General features: G+C 49.9%; 1 protein-coding gene across 1 annotated transcript in view; it reads left to right on the forward strand.

The window, feature by feature from the left end:
- DNAH9 (dynein axonemal heavy chain 9) overlaps positions 1 to 20205 on the forward strand; it is a 333822-nt gene that overhangs the window by 26247 nt on the left and 287370 nt on the right. The window contains exons 7-13 of the mRNA XM_042917480.1: positions 1451 to 1618; positions 3063 to 3179; positions 4773 to 4923; positions 8381 to 8495; positions 13983 to 14051; positions 15378 to 15504; positions 18952 to 19207. Coding sequence (XP_042773414.1) covers positions 1451 to 1618; positions 3063 to 3179; positions 4773 to 4923; positions 8381 to 8495; positions 13983 to 14051; positions 15378 to 15504; positions 18952 to 19207 — 1003 coding nt within the window. The remainder of the gene's footprint in view (positions 1 to 1450; positions 1619 to 3062; positions 3180 to 4772; positions 4924 to 8380; positions 8496 to 13982; positions 14052 to 15377; positions 15505 to 18951; positions 19208 to 20205) is intronic.

The raw sequence follows: 20205 nt of genomic DNA on the forward strand, positions 1-20205 counted from the left end.
TGACACGGTGTTCCCTCTACCTGCCCTCCAATCTCCCTTAGGGTGGAGGACCCCCTCCCAGCGTTTGCCAGAAGCACCCAAAGGTCAGAGTTACCCTCCTCTTTCCTGTTGGAAGAGGTCTGCGCCTAGATTGGAAGAAAGGCTGGGTTTGCAGGTTCTGTGACTTCAGATGAGCGTGTGCAAGGGAAAAACACAATCTGTCACAGTAGTGTCTTCTGAAGGCTCCCGTCCGATGAAGCGGCTTCTGTGGACTTGGGAGGGGCTCCTCCCCGAGGCTGTGCGCTGTCCACCTGTCACTTAATTCTGAGCACAGCTGGGGCACTGCCGTATCAACGACAACAGTGACAGCAAGACGCCCGTACTGTGTACTTGCCGTGTGCCAAGCACTGGCCTAAACCCTAAGCCAACCCGGACTGCTTTCACTCCCGCCATTATTATCCTGTTGCAGATGAAGAAACCCAACAGAGACGCCCAGTAACTTGCTCACTGTCGCCCAGCCAACCACATGGCAGATTCCTTCTCTCGCAGGAGTGGTTGCTGAGAATATCGGTGTCTCCCTCTTGGCTTGTCCTTGAGACCTTTTGAAGGATCTGTTTTCTGTCAATATCCCTTAAGATAGCTGTGCTTCTGGAGCCAGATAATGTGTTTTCCTTGAAATGGATTTATTTTTATTTTTTTGAAGTTTATTTATTTATTGAGAGAGAGCGAGAGAGAGAGAGAGGTGGGCAGGAGCAGAGGGAGAGAGAGAATCCCAAGCCGGCTCTGCCCTGTCAGCAGAGCCGGATGCGAGGCTCGAACTCATGAACCGCGAGATCACGCCCTGATCTGAAACCAGGAGCCAGACGCTCAGCTGGCGGAGCCACCCAGGCACCCCGACATGGATTTTTTAAAAAAAATTAGGGGCGCCTGGGTGGCTCAGTCAGTTAAGCGTCCGACTTCGGCTCAGGTCATGATCTCACAGTTTGTGAGCTCGAGCCCCGCGTCGGGGCTCTGTGCTGACAGCTCAGAGCCTGGAGCCTGCTTTGGATTCCGTGTCTCGCTCTCTCTCTGCCCCTCCCCTGCTCACGCTCTGTCTCTCTCTGTCTCAAAAATAAACAAAACACTAAAAAAAAAATTAACAAAAAAACAGAAGTAAACCCACCAGTCACGTAAATAATGTTGTTATAGTTTGTTATCTATTAGAGAACCCGGAAAGAGGCTGAAATATACATGTGGTTTTTTTCTTGTCTGTGTGAATTCTATTTACCTGTGCTTCCTCTTTGCTTTGTGAGTTTAGCCAAGTTATTTATACCAAGCCAATCTAATAATAAGGCTACGATACTCATCAGCCTTCCTATTTTCCTAAGCAACCACCCACGCTCCCCATGATTTCTAGCCCTTCCCGTACTCATCTGAGTGTTATCTCCTCCTGCTCTTAGTATTTTAACTATTTTGTGAACTGGCCCTATAGGATCTTCTGAAGACAACCCTGGATTTCCACACGCTGGGAAAGCTTGAGTTTAGTGGCATCAGAGGGAGTGCCCTGAGTCGGCAGGTCCAGCAAATGTACGACGAATTTCAAGAGATGTACAGGGTCTTTACAGAGGCCCCCTATGACTGCTTGGACCCCCAGAGCACGGTAAGGCTTGGAAAGGCTAACTCACAAGCTTTTTCTCTTTCTCAGATGCCTCGAGGCGGTAGGGTCTGGGTGTTTACTTGCATTTTCCTTGTGTATTTCCTTTGGTTCCCGGGGCTCCGGTGGTTGTATTAAGAGACCACTCCCAGTTATTCTCTTTGTCAGGAGAAAGTTCAGGAAAGGCCTTTTCTAACGGCTGACTGCTCCAGACTGATGATACCCAGGGTTCCAGAGATGCTGAGACGTGTACGGGTTGATGGTGGGGGGCCGCGTGCAAAGCTTTCAGCTTCGAGCTCCGCGGAGGCCAGGCGCACCCGGGCAGAATTTCATTAGTGGCTTGGGGAGGGGGAAGTGAAACAGAGGCTGAGTTGTTCTGAGCTGACCCTGGTCCCCCAGGGAGTCTTCAGGCAGAGGAAAGGGCCAGAGTTGCAGTTTCCAGGATCCCACATGTCACCTGTAGCCCAGGATTCTGGACCCGTGGGTCCAAGCCTGCAGCAGGAAAAACAAAACAAAACAAAACAAAAAAGCAGAAGGGTCAGGACGGAAGCAGGGAATGGCATGCCTGTTAGGAGGGGCTGAATTAGGGGAGAAGGAATCACAAGAATATACCAGGGGAAGTGGAGAAAGAAATTGAGCAGAAATCTACTCTGAGCACCTCCAGACCTTGGGTGATTAGCTGGCCAAACCCAGAAGGGATCACTTTCTAAAAATTCCATGAGTCTCAGGTGGAAAAAAAAAAGGGGGGGGGGGCGGTGGCATATGAGAAAACAGGATATATACTGTGTGTTTGCTACAGAGTGATAATCTGAAAACACACCAAATCCTACCCACAAGGAAACATACTAGTATTAATGTGCTTGGGTTTGGGAAGTAGAAAAACACTATGCTGTTCTGGTTTTCTTTGTCTTTTTTGTAAGGCGATGCATCAGTGTTGGAAAGCGATAATAACAGGTAATAATGATTCCACAAATAAAAGTTTCTTTGACAATGGCTACGCTCTAAGAAAGAGAACACACTTGGGGCCGTCTGACAAAACACAGTATTTGGGAGGATTTTGACTTGGGGCAGGAAGGAAAGTAGGAGGTAATGATACAATAGCCTTACTGCCGGGGCTGTTGGCGCTGAGGTGGCTTCTGGGGTGACATGAGCTAGCACTGGGGGTGAAAGAAGGGACTACAGAAGGTGGGAGAGGGGCCCCGAAAGGGGGTGACAAGGAGCCAAGCTCACACCGGACTCAATTTACCAGGAAAGTGGCATCCAGGAAAACAATACTGCAGTAATAGGGTCACTGCATGGATAGAAACAAAGCCATGCCAGGGTGAATTTTAGAAACTTAAAATAAGTCCTGGGTGTAGCCAATTCAAGCACATAGGTGGTGGTAAAGAGTATAGTGGGATTGGCCTTGAGGAGCTCACGTTCGTCCTACGTCCACGTGATGTCTCTATAGGAATTCGAAAATGACGTGTCCGAATTTCGCCAGAGAGTAGAAGATCTTGACCGAGGGCTGGGGACCATCTTCATTCAAGCCTTCGATGATGCCCCCGGTTTGGAGCATGCCTTTAAGGTTTGTGCAGCGGGGGGTGGACAGGTGGGAGCCACCGCTGTGCTCAATTCTGTCCCCACCGTCAGCTGAGGGGGACAAGGCCCCTCTTCCAATGGTTTTGTCCCCACAGATGTCAATTGTTCCTGTGGGTCTTCTAGAACGGTGTCGTGGGAGAACTAGGCAAAGGGACTGGGCAGAACTAGGGCTCTCAGGTTGATCATTAATGCTTTTCTAGAAACACGACGATGTGAAAATACTTTCCAAAAAAGTTTATTCTAGAATGTTCTCTCTGGGCCTTATCCCGAGCGTGCCCATTAGGAGTGAAGAAGTCTACTTGCGGTCGCCCCCCTGAAAACCTGGGCTATTTAACCAGTGCCGCAGGGCTGATTCAAGCCGGAGCAAACCCCCCCATAAGTGGTTGCAGGGTTCAGCTACCAGCTGCTGAAGTCCATCAGGGGCCAGCTGGAGCAGGAATAGGGAGGAGAAGGCACCGGACAAGTGGACAGTGGGTGCACACTGAGACTTCTGAGTCGTGAGGCACGATGCCTTCACAGCACGTGACCGATCTTCTCTAAACTGCAAAGGAACTTCAACTCTGTAAAGACTTGAAGATTAGAACAAGGACTGACCGGTGGCAGTTATAAGGAGGCCAATTTGGGCTCCGTGGAGGAGAGAGATTTCTGTGAAAGGTGGAATGGACTTCTCCAAGAAGTCGATGAGTGTCCAGGTGCTGAAAATGTCCTTGGGTAGCCTCGATGACCAGTGAGACAGTTGTCGAAGAGGCTCAAGCCCTGGCTGGGTGAGTCCGTGCCATTCTGGGATAGTGGGTGATCCAGCATGCCAGCCTTTGTTAGCCATCGAGCATAGAGACACATGACCTTTCATAAACAGTGCGGCCCCATAACTCATGGGGAAACACTTGTAGGATTCCTCTCTCCAAGCCTTTGAACTCATTCCGGAAATTAGTTCCAGAATTAGTTCTCTCTGAAACTTTTTTCTTGCTCGCCACCCTCAAATTTGAGCCTTCCACATTCTCCCCAACACCTGGCCCACGTAGGGTTTTTTTTTTTTTAGTTTATTTATTTATTTTGGGAGAGAGAGGGAGCAGGGGAGGGGCAGAGAGCAAGGGACAGAGAGACTCCCAAGCAGGCTCTGTGCCGTCGGCACACAGCCGGATGCAGGGCTCGAACTCATGAACTGTGAGATCGTGACCTGAGCCGAAATCAAGAGTCAGATGCTTAGCCAACTGAGCCACCCAAGCACCCCTAGCTCAGTTAGCTTCTTTACCTCATCTCTATTTCTGTTTTAGTTCTCTTTTTTTAATGAAGATCAGCTCTCTGACATCTTTAGCTTTCTCTTTGTTTAATCCTTTACTCAGGGTCTCTCAACACATGAGAGTCTGGCGGGTAATTCAGCAGACAGGTCTCCTTCTCCTTTAGAAGCAAAGGAGGGAGGGGCGACTATGAATAGCCACCTATTTATAATCATTGACTCAACAGTTTTCGACCCTCTGCCGCCAGCAGACATCTGAAAGAAATAGCCAGGAAACAAGCTGTAACCTTAGAAAGGTTGGATCTGTGACTTTTTCTTCTTCTCTCTCTGCCTCCTCCGCAGCTGCTAGACCTAGCAGGGAACCTTCTGGAAAGACCGCTGATAGCGCAGGATGCATCTGAAAAGTACCTGCTGTTCGTCCGAATGTTCCACAAAGACCTGGATACCGTGAGGGTGATCTACAGTCAGCACGTCCAGGAGGAGGCGGAACTTGGTAGGTTTGTGGCGAGTGGATTTGAATGGGGGAGTTCTGTTACCAGCAAGGGTGCAGCTCAACCCTCTTGTGCCCGTTAAATGGCCACGGTGGGTCCATGACATCCTCCCAGAAAAGAGAGCACAGTCTTCCTGCTTGAAATCTCAGGCCGCCTTGGGTAATTGTAGAATTCACTGACCTGCGCATTTCCCTGTGTCTGGGGCTGCGACTGGCAGCCGACCCAGAGCACTGAAGTCCCGGCTGCTTCTGGCTGAGACCTTAGCACCATGCATGAGTTGACCCTTGATCAGTGTTGCCACACTGATCAATCTCCAGCGTACCTTAGTTCCACAAAGGATTTCTACATGCCTGGGGAAAGTTTCTGCTCCCTTCTGACACCATAGCAAACCCTGCTTCTGGAGGGGGGACCCTGCAGGAGGCTGACAAAGCGCGGGTCCGTGCCGAGGTGTGATGTCTCCATTCTTGAAAAAAAATTTTTTTCTAACCTTTATTTATTTTTGAGAGAAAGAGAGAGAAAGAGCATGAGCAGGGGAGGGGCAGAAAGAGAGGGAGGCACAGATTCCGAAGCAGGCTCCAGGCTCCGAGCTGTCAGCACAGAGCCCGACGTGGGGCTCAAACCCATGGACCGGAGATCATGACCCGAGCCGAACTCGGACGCTTAACAGACTGAGCCTCCCAGGTGCCCCATGATGTCTCCATTTTTGCCACAATTCTTAGATGCCCTGACTTACCTGATCCGAAGTCAAACACAAGTTCAGTTCTGCTCTACAAGCATTTCTTGAATCCTCACTATAGGCGGGGCACCTCTGTGGGCACTGTATACAGAGGCAGGCCAGGGTAAGGGATAAAGTAATTAATACTAAAGGGTTGTTCTTCAAGGAACACATCGGACATGAACAGGCTTAACAGTAATGCAGAGCAGAGAACACAGGCGATGTTCAACTTGAGTCGCAGCGAACGGTAACGAAACAAGACAGCTTATGGCCGGGAGGTCTGAGGGGAGTGTGTGGGGTAGGTGGCCTTGAGCTGAGCCCTGCAAGGTCGGGGGATAGACAGCCAGGGAGAAATGGCAAAGGCCTCTGAAGCAGAGACAGGAGAGGAAGGTGAGGGTGGCACCTGCCTCAGCCAAATGAGGTTACATGGGGAGATTATGTTAGTCACAGAGTTTGGGGCACCATTATCACCTTCTTTGAGTGCCATGTTTAGGAATCTGGAGTTCATTATTTGGGTAACGGGAAATTTTCCAGGGTTTTTAAGCAACAGAGTAGTAGGACCACTGCATCTATAAAGACGTTTGCAAGTTCCCAGGGAGGTCATGAAGAACTGCTTCTTAGGGGCGCCTGGGTGGCTCAGTTGATTGAGTGTCCGACTCTTGGTTTCTGCTCAGGTCATGATCTCATGGTTCATAAATTTGAGCCCCACGTTGGGCTCTACATTGACAGCATGGAGCCTGCTTGGGATTCTTTCTCTCCTTCTCTCTCTCTGTCTCTTTGCCCCTCCCCTGCTTGTGTGCTTTCCCTTTCTCTCTCTCTCTCAAAATAAATAAACTTTAGAAACAAACGTTTCTAAAGTTCTGTAGGTCGGAGCCCAGCATGATGTGCCTTGATCTCCACTGAGAGTGGCCCAGGGCTGAAATCACAGCGTTGACCAGGGCCAAGTTCTCATCAGGAGGTCCCGGGGAGTAGGGGGAATACGCTTTCGAGCTCATTTCGTTGGGAGAATCCAGTGCCTTGTGACTGTAGCCCCGAGGTCTGCAATTCCTCGTTGGCTGTTGGCCGGGGGGGGGGGGGGGGAGGGGGGGGCTGGGGGGGCCACTTAGTGACTGGCTGGCACGCCCATGCCTCCATCTTCAGGCCAGGTATGGCTTCCTGAATCCCTGACTTCTCCTTCCAGCCACCAGAGAAAACGTTCTGCTTTAAAAGGACTCACCTGATTAAGTCAGGCCCACCCAGGATCATCTCTCTTTTGCTATCTAACATAGCGTCATCACTGGAGTGATTTCTCGATCGTATCTGGTTCCCCACCCCCTCCACACACACACTGAAGAGGAGAGGATTATGCAAGGGTTAGGGTCATTGGTGTCATCTTAGCATTTTGCCCTGCTGTGGAGGCCGGGCAGAATGTGACTGTAACAGATCAGGGCTGAGGGTACGACATCAGGGAGCAGTGGGGTCTGTGGTAAAATAAGGAAGAGACCACTATTCAGCTACACTTGCTAGTTAGAAGTGGTGGCTGGTTCTTGCCAACTCTTCCAACTGAGATTTTTTTCAAGAAATGGAATCCAGGGGCACCTGGGTGGCTCAGTCGGTTAAGTGTCCAACTCTTGGTTTCAGCTCAGGTCATGACCTCACATCTGTGAGTCTGAGCCCCACGTCGGTCTCTGCACTGACAGTGCGGAACCTGCTTGGGATTCTCTCTGTCCCTCTCTCTCTCTGCTCCTCTCCCCACTCTCTCTTTCTCAAATTAAATAAACTGAAAAAATAAGTTTTAAAGATGTGTCTTAAAAAATGAAATCTAATCACTGTTGAATCCTGACAAGTAATTGTGAGCAAAGAAACCCACTGTTTGGACTAAAGTAAGAGGATCCAGGCTGTGCTGACGCTGGGCAAGTGATTCACAACCCACACGGCCTGTCTCATTCATCATCTTAGTGAATTTTCACAGAAACCCTGGAAATGAAGCAGGGAAGATAGTATTCCCATTTTATAGATGAAAAAACTGAGGCCCAAAGAGATTCTATTGTCTGTTTAAGGCAGTGTTTTCAACCCTGAATGTGCAATTGAAATCATCTCCAGAGCTTTTAAAAATACAGATGACTGGGCCCCACCCAGACCAATTAAGTCAGAATGGCTGAGTCAGGGTCCAAGCATTAGTAATTTTTTTAAGTTTGTTTGTTTATTTATTTATTTATTTATTTAAGAGAGAGAGAGAGAGAGAGAGAGAGAGAGAGAGAGAGAGAGAAAGCAGGGGGGGGGGGGCAAAGAGGGGGAGGTGGAGAGAGAGAATCCCAAGCAGGCTCCACACTGTCAGCCCAGAGCCCCAAGCAGGGCTGGATCCCATGATCTGTGAGATCATGACCTGAGCTGAAATCAAGAGTCAGATGTTTAACCCACTGAGCCACCCAGGTGCCCCGGGATTTTTTTAAGAGCCCCCAGGTGATGCTGATGTGCAGGCAGGTGGAAAGTCCCAGGTGTGGAGTCAGAAAGCCAGTGAGGGGTTTCTGGGCTGGGCACCCCTGTCCTCGGGCCCCATTTGGTGTTCTCCCCCAGGCCCCTCCTCCTCACTCCTTAGCCTACAGGCCGATCTCCCGGGACCCACCCCCATCTCAGTGTGGGCACAGGGTGACTTTAGCAGGTGGAGGTACTGAGGCAAAAAGTAGGGGGGGGGGGGCGGGTATTCCTGGGCAGAGTGGGGCCGGGGGCGGGCCTCCTTCAGTCTGCCTGTGCCGTGTCCCCAGGGTTCGCCGCCGTGCACAAGAACATGCCCACCGTGGCCGGAGGTCTCCGCTGGGCACAGGAGCTGCGGCAGCGTATCCAGGGCCCCTTCGCCAGCTTCAGACGCATCGCACATCCGTGAGTAACCGACTCCCCAAAGGCGGGTGCGTTTTAGGCTTCAGCTCCCGCTCTGGATTTTTGGAGAAATGCAGCTCACTTCCCTACGGCATGAAAATCACCTTCATTTCTTTCCCTTTTCAGCAGTAGACCAGCATCTTAAGTCCGTCTGGGCTGTTGTACAGAATGCCACAGACCTGGTGGCCTATAAACACCAGAGGCACTTCTCACACCTCTGGAGGCTGGCAAGTCCAAGATCACGGTGCCCGCAGATTTGGTGTGTGGTGAGGCACACCCTGGTTCACAGATGGCTGTCCCCTCACTGTGTCCACATGGCAGGTGGGACAAGGGACCTCCATGGAGCCTCTTCTTAATAGGACACTAATTCCTTAATGAGGCTCCACCCCTTCACGAGGCCCCACCCCCACCATGAGGCTCCACCCCTTCACAGGGCCCCACCCCTTCATGGGGCTCCACCCCCTTCATGAGGCACCACCCCTTCATGAGGCTCCACTGCCTACATGAGGCTTCACCCCCTTCACGAGACTCCACCCCTTCATGAGTCTCCACCCCCTTCATGAGGCTCCACCCCCTTTGCAAGGCCCCTCCCCTTCATGAGGCTCCACCCCTCCACGAGGCTCCACCCCTTCATGAGGCCCCACCCCCTCCATGAGGCTCCACCCCTTAAGAAGGCTCCACCCCTTCATGAGGCTCCACCCCCTTCACAAGGCCCCTCCCCTTCACGAGGCTCCACGCCTCCATGAGGCTCCACCCCTTCGTGAGGCCCACCCCCGCCATGAGGCTCCACCCCTTAAGAAGGCTCCACCCCCTTAAGAAGGCTCCACCCCTTCACGAGGCTCCACCCCCTTCATAAGGCTCCACCCCTTCACGAGGCTCCACTGCCTACATGAGGCTCCACCCCCTTCATGAGACCACCCCCTTCACGAGGCTCCACCCCTTCATGAGGCTCCACCCCCTCCATGAGGCTTCACCCTCATGGCCTAATCACTCCCGAAAGGCCCTGCCTCCTAATGCCATCACATGGAGGGTAGGATTTCAACATGTGAATTTTGGTGTGGGAGGGAACACAAACATGCAGTAACGAGATTGATACATTTGGACTCATTAGGGGACCGTTGGTGCAAAATGAGGCTTCCTGGATGACAGGCGGCCTCTTTTTTGCTCCATCAGATTGATTTCTTTTCTTTAATGTTTATTTTTGAGAGAGACAGAGAGCGACAGAGGGGCAGAGAGAGACAGGGAGACACAGACCCTGAAGCAGGTTCTGGACTCTGAGCTGTCAGCCCAGAGCCCCACACGCCAACTCACCGTGGGATCACGACCTGAGCCGGACGCTTAACCTACTGAGCCACCCACGTGCCCCGAGGGAACTTTCTAGAGGCAAAGGAGTCCGGGTTTTCCAGCTCTTTGGGGCTTTCCCACCAGTCTCCTCTAACACAGCGTCTCCTGGCTACTGAGGCTGCTGGAAAATAGAGAAGCCCAGTGTCTGTTAAAGCGTGCTGTAAAGTCTTCGCCTGTTAGATACCTGGGGCTCTTGTTACATGCAGCTTCCCAGGCCTCACCTCCCACTACTGAATCCGAATCGCGAAGCGGGATGGGGCCTATGATTTGCTTCCTTAGCAAGCTCCCCCCGCCCCGTGATTCTGATGGTTGACCAGGTTTGGAAACCACCGGTTTCCACAATCTGGAAGCTGGGCTACCTAGAGGCATCTCAGCTGCAAGAAGCGAGAGAACTGTTTTGCGGTATCACGTTCAGGATGCTTCGGGAAAGGGCGGTCTTTCTCTGACCCCTCTTTCTAAAGAGTCTCCTTTGAGGGCACTCAGCTTTGGCAAACAAAACGGCAACCAAGCGTTGAGACCCTGGCCTCCCAGGTGTTTTTGGCATCGGGTAGGACGCCGGCGACCCTCTGGTGCAGGTGGCAGGACTGAACGCTTTCAGGGGCCGGGGAAGAAAAACGGAAGACCAGCCAGGCTGGGGTCCCACAAGGGGGTCACCAGCACCCCATCCAGCGCTGCCCAGTGGAAAAGCGGACTCCGTAAGAGCGCTCGCCCCACGCAGACAAGAGCTGAAAATCGCGGCGTGTCTGTAAAACGCCCAACTTCAGAGTTACCACCTGCTCTCAAACTCCACACCCATCCGATAAACAGGGGGTCAGGTCTGCCCTGCAGGCGATCCGTTGGCAACATCTGATCTGGTCTGAGCTAGCCGAGCTCTTTGTTTTGCAGATGAAGAAAGGGAGGAAAACGGAAATGAGGTGACAGGCTCACCACAGTCCCAGGGAGAGATCCCAGAAAGAACTGGAACAGTCTGGGGTCTTGAGACCCTGGCCCAGCACTCTTCCCGGGAAGCCCCCAGCCACAGGCAGCGTGGCCCAGGGTACCTCTGAGCCCCATCTTCTCAAACGTGCACGTGGATGTGGGCTGTTGGAGGGGAGGGGCATGACCTTGGGCGAGGGGCTCTCTGGCCGCAGCTGTTCCCCCAAGAGGCAGGCAGCTGTGTTTCATCAGCAGCCAATGTGTCTAGCCCAGGGGGGATGGGAGGGTGGTAAGAGGGCCTGGGCCTGGAGAGGGGATCTGAACAGCACCCAAGGTGTCCTCTGTGGTCCCCCCTGAAAATTCCCCTTTGTTTAAAAATGAACTCACATTTGCAGCACCTTGCTCTGTAATATGCAGCTGACCTTTGAACAACATGGGTTTGAACTGGGTGGCTCCATTTACATGCAGTTTTTTTTTTCCTTTTTCTTTTGCTACAAGAAGTTTTATTGTTTCCATTTGGTCCCGGGTGGTTAAAAGCTGCCTAGAGGCTGCAGGGAAAAGTAAGTTCAGGCTGAAACCTCAATGTGAGCAGGATGCTCAGAAAGGAGGTGCAGGGTCCCCTTCTTGTTCTTGACAAGGGGCGGAGCTACCCGCCTAGCCCAGCCTGGGGGCGGCCAGGCCAGCCTGCGGAGGTGGGCCAGCTGGTTACCCTCTTCTTGAGGAGTTTCACCTGCCCCTATGGGACGTGGTTCTCGGGATTCCCAGAGGTGGGGTCTGTGCTCGTGGGACCCAGGGCAAGCGGATCCAGAAGGACCCGGTTCAGCTTCTCATCCAGAAGCGTGGAAGCTTCCGTGGCGTGGCAGGCTTCACCTCTCCCATCTCGGGATGGCTTCTGCGCCTTCTGGAACAGGCGCATCAGCTCTGCTGGGTTTGTGACTTCGAGAGACACTGGACACCCTCACGCTTCTCTGCCAACTGGGAGGAGAAGTGGCCCAGCCCTCCGGAGCCGCATCAGTGCATCCAGGTAGAAGCCCGGAGAGACAGGTGTAGGAGGCGTGCAGGTGCAGGTTGATCAGGCAGTTGACGGTGGCCTCCACAGCGGTGGAATGATTCTGACGAATCTGGGAGCTCGTGGTTGGTCAGCAACAAGGAGCTAAGCCCAGTAGATGCTGTTGGCTGGTCCCGGAGGCAGGGCATGGCTGACAGGATGATTCCAAAGATTGCAACGGGGAAAGAGGTAGGAGGGTGCCGGGAGACCGGAAGAAGGGTTGGCACTGGGTCTGTTCCTTGCACAAGGTGTTGAGGCCAGAGACAGACCCAGGGGCTACTGGGCGCACTGCCCAGACCGAGTTTGTATGGTGTTCTCCCTTGTGATTTTCTTACCATCTTCTCTCTAGTTTCCTTTATTGCCAGAATACAACGTATAACGTATGTAACGTAAAACGTACGTGTTCATGGACAGTTTGGGGTATCTGTAAGGCTTCCAGGCAAGAGTAGCTGTTAATAGTTAAGTTTTTAGGGAGTCCAAAGTTATATGCGGATTTTTGCCTGCGTGGGGGTTGGCGTCCCTCACTCCCACGTTGTTTAGGGGTCAACTACCTGTATGAATTGGCTATAAAGAACGTTTTCCATTCCTCACCACGAAGGGAAGGAGAACCCACAGGGAGTTTGCAATTAGTCCTGTGGCTCCTGAAACTTCCAGGCGACTGGCACGGGCCCCCAGTGTGAGAAACCCTTCTCCCCTCTGGCCTCACTCTTCTCCAGAAACAAAACTGGGATCCGGCGTATTGAGGCTTCCAGAAATCCCACGGCTCGGGAGGCGAGAGCTGGGGGGAGCCAGCCCACCTGGTCCAAAGCCCTTCTCTCGCCTCCTTGCTGCCTCCCCAGCCACACCTGCTCCTTCACCGGGAACGGGGACTAAGGACTGGGAATAAAACGCCAGGAAATCCAATGCTTTCTCTGCAGGCACGAGGGCTTATCCTGAGAGCTCAGGATATCTGGTGGAGAACCCTTGTGTTGGGTTAAGGAGCAAATGGGTTTTTAAAAATCTTTGCAATCAGCCGGGAGAACGAACAAAAACAGACGCTCCCACACAGTCAGCGTGAAGGTGTCTGAAAATTACAGACACTTCGCCGATGTTCCCAGAGGCTGGACTCTCATTTCGTGTTGCAAAGGAACGTCACAACCGGGCGACAGTGTGGGTAACGGTGCCTCCAGCCGGACCCTGCTTACATGCCATGTGGCCCCCAGCATCCCTGTGGAAGCCTCTGTGTCCACGTGTGCGTTCACGTAGGGGGGGCATAAGAGGTGGGAGGGGAAACTTGCATCAACGTGTCAGTGAGTAATTGGTAGGAGGTTTTGTCATCACATGTCCTAGCAGGATTTTAGAGGAGACATATACACGTGTGTTACATATACACGTGTGTTACGTATACACATGTGTGTTACATATACACGTGTGTTACATATACACGTGTGTGTTACATATACACATGTGTTACATGTATACATATGTACATGTATACATGTATACATATATATATACACACACACATCAGATGTCACTTTATACAAATATATACAAAATATTGTTTTGGGGGTGCCTAGGTGGCTCCATCAGTTAAGCATCTGATGTCAGCTCAGGTCATGATCTCAAGGTCTGTGAGTTCGAGCCCCACGTCAGGCTCTGTGCTGACAGCTCAGAGCCTGGAGCTGGCTTCTGATTCTGTCTCCTGCTCTCTCTCTCTCTACCCCTCCCTCGCTCATGCTCTCTCTCTCTCTCTCTCTCAAAATTAAACAAACATTTAAAAAGTTTTCAATATTGTTTTTATATTTGATGTTGTGTAGTTTTATTATGTTATAATGCGTAACATTATGTAGTTTTTTTCCTTAAATACAGAAAACTGTAGCACCTAGAATGTTCCTTTCGTCTCAATTTCCGTTTTAATTCAGATTTTGGAAGGACTTCACTTGCCCATGCATGACTGGCTGGGCTAGGAGAGGGGGTTGGTGAAGCCCAGCGTGGGGGGGGGGGGGGTGGGGTTCAGGTGCTGTGTTCACTGTCCCTGTCACCTGGGGGTCGGCCTGCATTTCAGGAAGTGCAGATGCCCTCTAGTGGCCGGTGGACGACACTGGCGAGAAGGACGCGGGGAACAGGTGCAGTTTGTTACTTCGCTTATTATTTTGACCTCTAAATCGATGCCATTTCCCCCCCCTCTTTTGTGTGGATAGTTGCCTGGAATCTGCCGAAGGAAAGCAAATGACACAAAAATATGAAGATATGCTCTCACTGCTCGACAAGTAAGCGGCTTCTGGCATCGTATTGTTCTGCAAATGGCATAGCCACCCCCGGCCCCCCTCCCCGCCCCCGTGATGCCTTCTGTGGTTACCGGTTTCACGTAGATTCCTCAGTGGCTGTGCAATGTCACTGTTGTAGGATGTAAACCACGGTGTCTGTGAGTCCAGCGCTTCTGGGTCTCTGGGGAATGCGGCTCTGTTCTAGGAACAGACGCTTTCCAGGGTAGTTGGGTTGGGAGCGTGGACTTGGCGGAGCCGGAGGAAGTAGGGCGCTCCTCGGGACACCTGGAGATCGGTGTCCCGGGAAATCACAGCAGCCGCTCGCGAAGCAGAAAGCAACGGTTTGTGCTACGCAAAGAGAAAATAAGTTTTAAAAGTACTTCCTGCGTCCTCTTACGGAGAAAACAGAAGAATGACAATTCACACGGACTCTTAGTTCCTGCTCTAAAGCTGCGGTTAAGTCTTGTGGTTCAGGCCGTGATGCCCGCAGGCTCAGCCAATCCGGTGATGTCACCGCATGCCCGGGCTGGGGAGCCCTCCAGCGCCTCCCACTGGCTCTTGTCACTTTCACGTGACCCGAAAAGCCCTCGCTGTGGCCTTTGCCTCCCTCTCCAGCCTCGTCCCTTCCCCCCTCCGGCCTCAGCCGTTCCAAGATCACGCTCCATGTGTCTCTTCTCTGCCCTGTGGTGGTGCTGATGCTTCTGCTGGGGGACATCCATTTCCCTTTCACTCTCCTACCTGTACTCATCCTTTGAGACTCCGTCAAGCCTCGCCTCAGCCCCTCTTCCGTGCAGCCTTCCTGGCATTCTCCTTATCACACTCTCATCCCCGCCACTAGATGCCCGATGCCCAGTACATCTCTCCAGGATTGTACTTCTGTATTTTCCGTTTACCCGTGGTCCAGGGCCTTAGCTCCATTTACCGTGGGGTGTTTATTCATCACGTTTTCAGTCATCGGGTAACGGCTGATTGACGGATGTCTGAGCGGCATGAAGATTACTGTGAGAGCAAATCTTGCCCAATAACTTCTTCCCGTGGTTAGGGAGACTAATCACAACTCCCTTTATCTCCTCTAAAGATTGCATGGAGCCTCTCGACCGGGTTCTCATTTCAGCTGTGTTACCTTTTGAAAGCCGAGTCAATGACTTTGACCTAAGAACGTAGCCAGGCATTTTTCTGATGGTACCTTCAGTTTTTGTTACAGACGTGCACATGTACCTATGTAGATATCTAGGTCATACACACATTAATAGATCTCTGTCTTCAGCGGGTCATTGCCAGGCGCTGGGAGGGTGCTTCAGAGGTGACTGTTGTCTCTGGTCCTCGCAGGTATGAGACGAGACTTTATGAAGACTGGTGTCAGACCGTGTCAGAGAAGTCACAGTACAATCTTTCCCAGCCACTTCTGAAACGTGACCCAGAGACGAAGCAGATTGCCGTCAACTTTAACCCACAGGTAAGGCAGCAGGAATTTCCTTGTGGGTTCCTGAAGAGACTCCTTTAACTCTGCTGATTTCAAAGGCAACAGAGGCGTTTTATAAGAAATTGCAGAAGCTGCCCGAGAGAATTTCCACCCCGGATCTCCCTTTCGGGATGAATCCCGCGGTGCGTTGTTTCCTCACATTGTCCAGTGTCCTCATTTTTCTCTGTGGTTGGTCAATACGTTTGTGTCAATTTTGCACAACAGAAAATACAGCAGAATATGTTTTAAACTTTCATAGTTGGGTGATAACAGCTTTGTTATGAACTCGACTCCACATACAAAGTTAGAACGGCAATTGCGTCCAAGATAAATTCATCCAGAAGTTTACATATCCTATTCTAGGTATGCACCATCTGGAATTCAAGAAAGTATTTAAATAGGTAACAGGTATTGCTACGCCTGCCCTCAAGGAACCCACCAGCTAGTTGGGAGCTAGGACCTCAACATGCAAAAGTCTACCTTTATTAGATTATATGTGATAAATCTCCTTGGAGTAGCTTTGGAAATAAGACTCTAGATTACTGGTTCTCACCTGGGGCAATTTAGTCCCCTTGGAGATATTTTGGGTTATCCGTCATGAACTGGGTGCCAATGGTGTAGGGTGAGCAGATTCTTAAGGATGCAGCTAAACTTCCCACGACACTCAGGACAGCACCCCACAAGCAGGAGTTTTTGTCTGAAAGTGTCAGGGGTGCTGAGATTGAGAGGCCCTGCTCTAGGCGATCAGAAGAGTTGAAGACCACTGTGGGCTGTAGCAATGTGGAAAACTTCATGCCAGAGAACGTGATAACCAAAAGCCAGCCCATATCAGGAAGTATATTGGAAAAAAAAAAAAACAACTTAAAAGTATAGGCCACGCTGAGCTAAACGCAGTCACCGACTTCTGTATCAATGGCGTGCTCTTGAGGTAGAGAGAGCCGGAAACTAAGCTGATAGCATGTGAGTGTCTTTTGAGAAAATTACAGTTTAAGTAGAACATCGACTCCGACGGCGATCAGAGTCAACAAAGGGGGTTGGAGGGTCCATTTCTTCACTTTGGTAGCACATAAGCCTGTCGTTTGACTCATTTAACTCCTTGGCATAATTTTATCGGCATTCACCGTGAGCAATGTTGATTGTTAAATGCCCAAACAGAGGAGGGTCTGGGTTACCCACGAAGCCACAGTCCAGAGGTTATAATGGTAGGAATGAAGCCCTCAGGACGAGACAGTTTTGAGTATACGAGACCATGTACTCCTCCTCTGTATACTCCAGAGCAAGGACTCTTTCTCTCTCCCAATGTGCAGCACATAGTAGGCACTTACGAAGTGTTCGTAGGCGGTAGAAGGAAAGAGGGGAGAGTGAAAGAGAGAAGAAAGGGGGAGAGGGAATACCTGAATTATAAAGTGAGTTAAGGGGAGACGACCAAACACAAGTCAAAGAGGAGCTGTATGTGTCCCCGTTTCCAGCTTCGAGCAACATGACAGTGGCCGTGCTAGTAAGAATGAACAGTAACACGTGTATCATTCTAGAGGGACATGATCAGATCTGCCCCTCTGGGGCCAGAAAAAAAATTCTTTTGCAAATTATTTAAAGTGTTTTAAATGCCCTATCATGGTAGGATATTGAAATTATTTTCTCGTTTTATCAATCTGCATTTCACTGATCGAAAGATGCACTTTTTCTTTTTTTGTTACATCTTCGCATCTCTGAAAATGGCACGTGTTTATAGTTTAACCGCATTTTTCTTCCCTGGTTGGAAATGAAATAATAGAGAATCTCAACATTGAAGCATGTTGGAAAGAAATAAAATACAGTATAAATAAAGCTACAGGAAACATCCTTAGTTATTGTTGTGTCCGTCCTCGATGATTTATGTGGGATAAAGGCCTGGAAATGGGGTAAAGGGTGTTCACATTGTGAGGATTCACATCTACATCATCAATTGGTTCTTCAGGAAGATGGAACTCGGTCGTATCTCTTCGAGGAAGGTATCCATTTCTTCAAATCACCCCCAGCCTGTTGAACTAAAAAAAAAAAAAAAAAAAAAAAAAAAAAAAATATATATATATATATATATATATATATATATATATAGTATCTCAACATTGTTTTAATTTGTATTTATTTTGTGTGTGTGTGTGTATATATATATATATATATAGTATTGTGTGTGTGTGTGTGTGTATATATATATATATATAGATAGATAGATAGATATAGATATAGTATCTCAACGTTGTTTTAATTTGTATTTGGCCACTAGTAAAGTAGAACCTTCTCATCTGTTCATTGGCCGGTCATAGTTCTTCTACAAATCACTTGTTCATGTCTCTTGCCCACTTCGGAGTGGAAGTGCCGTCTTTTCCTGTGAATTTTTTAGAATATTTGGGAAATATTTGTCGCATATTAAGAAATCCATTGCATATGTTTCAGACCTGTTGAAATGTGCCCTTTTATTACGTGAACGATATTTAATGCCTGCAACCTTTTATATTTTATTTTCCGGTTGTATGTTTGGAAGGGCCTTCTCCACCTCAGTATTATATAAGTAGCCCTGATGTTTTAATTTTCTGTTTTCAGTTTTTACACTGAAATTTTTAATATCCGTCTTGAGCTTATTTCAAACAAAGTAGGAGACTGAAGCCATTTCCCCACCAGATGGTTAGCATTTGCCTTCATCCTGAGTAGGGTTGGCTGGGCCGCAGCGGAGCACTGACCCAGAGCCACTGCGAGGAGAGCTGGGAGCCCAGGTGTCTCCATGCAAAGGGGAGGGGAGTGGGAGGCGGGTGGGAAGTATCTCTGGGGTGTTTTGTTGCCCATACTAATACACAACTGTCCTCGTGGGTTCAGAGGTAAACGCAATAAATAATGAAGACCCCAATACCTAGCAACCCAGCCAGAGGTCTCTTTTTCCATTGGCCCACGTCTGCTTCGCCTCTCACCGTTCAGTTCCACTGAACTCCGTGCCCACAGACATTCAGAGAGGCCTGAGTGACACAAAGGCGTGCCGGCACAGGCTCACAGAAACGAAGGGCTGTTTCCAATGGTTCCATTTAACAATTAAACTCGTACAATAGCATCTCCTCTCAGTTCTGTCCGTGTCTGTGTGTGCGTGACCTCATTGGGGTGAGCCCGTCACTGCATCAGCCATGTGCCCGAAAGCATCAGGGTAATCTGTCCAGCGTTGTTTTTGTTACTCTTTGGGATTGACGGACTTGACGGACTTGGTAAGCCTTGCTGCGTCTGAGTCCTCTGCTTTCTCAATTTCAAAACTTGGTTCCCCTTCTCTAGATGGAAGGAGCAGGTAGGAGCAAACGTTACGAAGGGACCCGTTATGAAGGTCTTTGGGCCCCTGGGGTTTTCTAGTCCTTGACTGATGATTGCCACCCTTTACTGCCACGGGGCTGTAACCACTTTAATGCCGATTTGCTTCTCCAGCTGACTTCAGTGCTGAAGGAAATGAGTTACCTTGAATCGAGGCAGATGCGACATGTTCCTGAGACAGCAGCAGCCATGTTCTCCTCCAGGGAATTCTATCGGCAGCTCGTGGCGAAGTTGGAAGTGGTGGCGAATTGGTACAACAGGATTATGAAAACTCTCGTAGACGTGGAATTGCCGTTACTGGAGAAAGAGCTGGGGAATATCGATCTCTGCCTGAAAGCTGCAGAAGAGACTCTGAACTGGAAAACGGAAGGTAGCAGGGCACTGCCTGGAATCTGGGGAGGGGGTTGGGGGTCAGGATCCTGATAAAGTTGGTAGAACTCGAATGACTCCCCCAGTAACCGGATTTGTGCTTGAAACTCAAGCCTAGCCTCTGAGACATGTATCCAAAGCAGAGAAGGCCAGAAGGGCTAGTATTCCTTGTCTTCCTTCTCTTCGGATAGGATTGGTAGACTGAGAAGATGTTGCCGCCACACGTTTGGGGAGGCTCAGGGTTTGCGTGACATACCCTGAGGTCTCCAACATATATTGGGCACTCCGTGAACGAGGGCTTTTCTTATATCATCACTGTCACTTAATTTTTCCCACTGAAATATAGACACCTTTTTTTAAAACTTTTTTTTATTTATTAAATAATCTTTACCCCCAACATGGGCTCAAACTCATAACCTTGAGATCAAGAGTCCCATGTCCCACCGACTGAGCCAGCCAAGCACCCCTAGATTGTAGACATCTTAAGTGAGGGTACCATGATTTATTTCTTGTGTTTCTTCCAATTCAGTACTTTCATTGATGGATTAACTTTTGCAGGGTACTATGTAAGGGACCTCAACGGCACTTGGAATATGAGGTGTATGGGACATGGCTCCTACCCTCAAAGAACTCACGTTTAGTGGGACCAACAGACATATGTACAACCATAAATCACCCAAGACAGGCTATGATAAAAAGCCTTCACAGAGTTAAAAATAAAGTGTGCCAAATCACAGGGGAGGGAGAATAATTCTCATTAGAGTCCTCGAAAGAGTTCATGTTTGCAAAGGAGGTCACCATCAACTCACAGAAGTCTTGGAACGCCATATTAAACGAATTAGAACTTTATTTTATATGCAAGAGGGAGCAATGTTTTCAATTTAAAAAAAAAATTTTTTTAATGTTTATTTTTGAGACAGAGACAGAGCATGAATGGGGGAGGGTCAGAGAGAGAGGGAGACACAGAATCGGAAGCAGGCTCCAGGCTCTGAGCTGTCA

This window comes from Panthera leo, chromosome E1, assembly GCF_018350215.1.
Source record: "Panthera leo isolate Ple1 chromosome E1, P.leo_Ple1_pat1.1, whole genome shotgun sequence".
NCBI lineage: Eukaryota > Metazoa > Chordata > Mammalia > Carnivora > Felidae > Panthera > Panthera leo.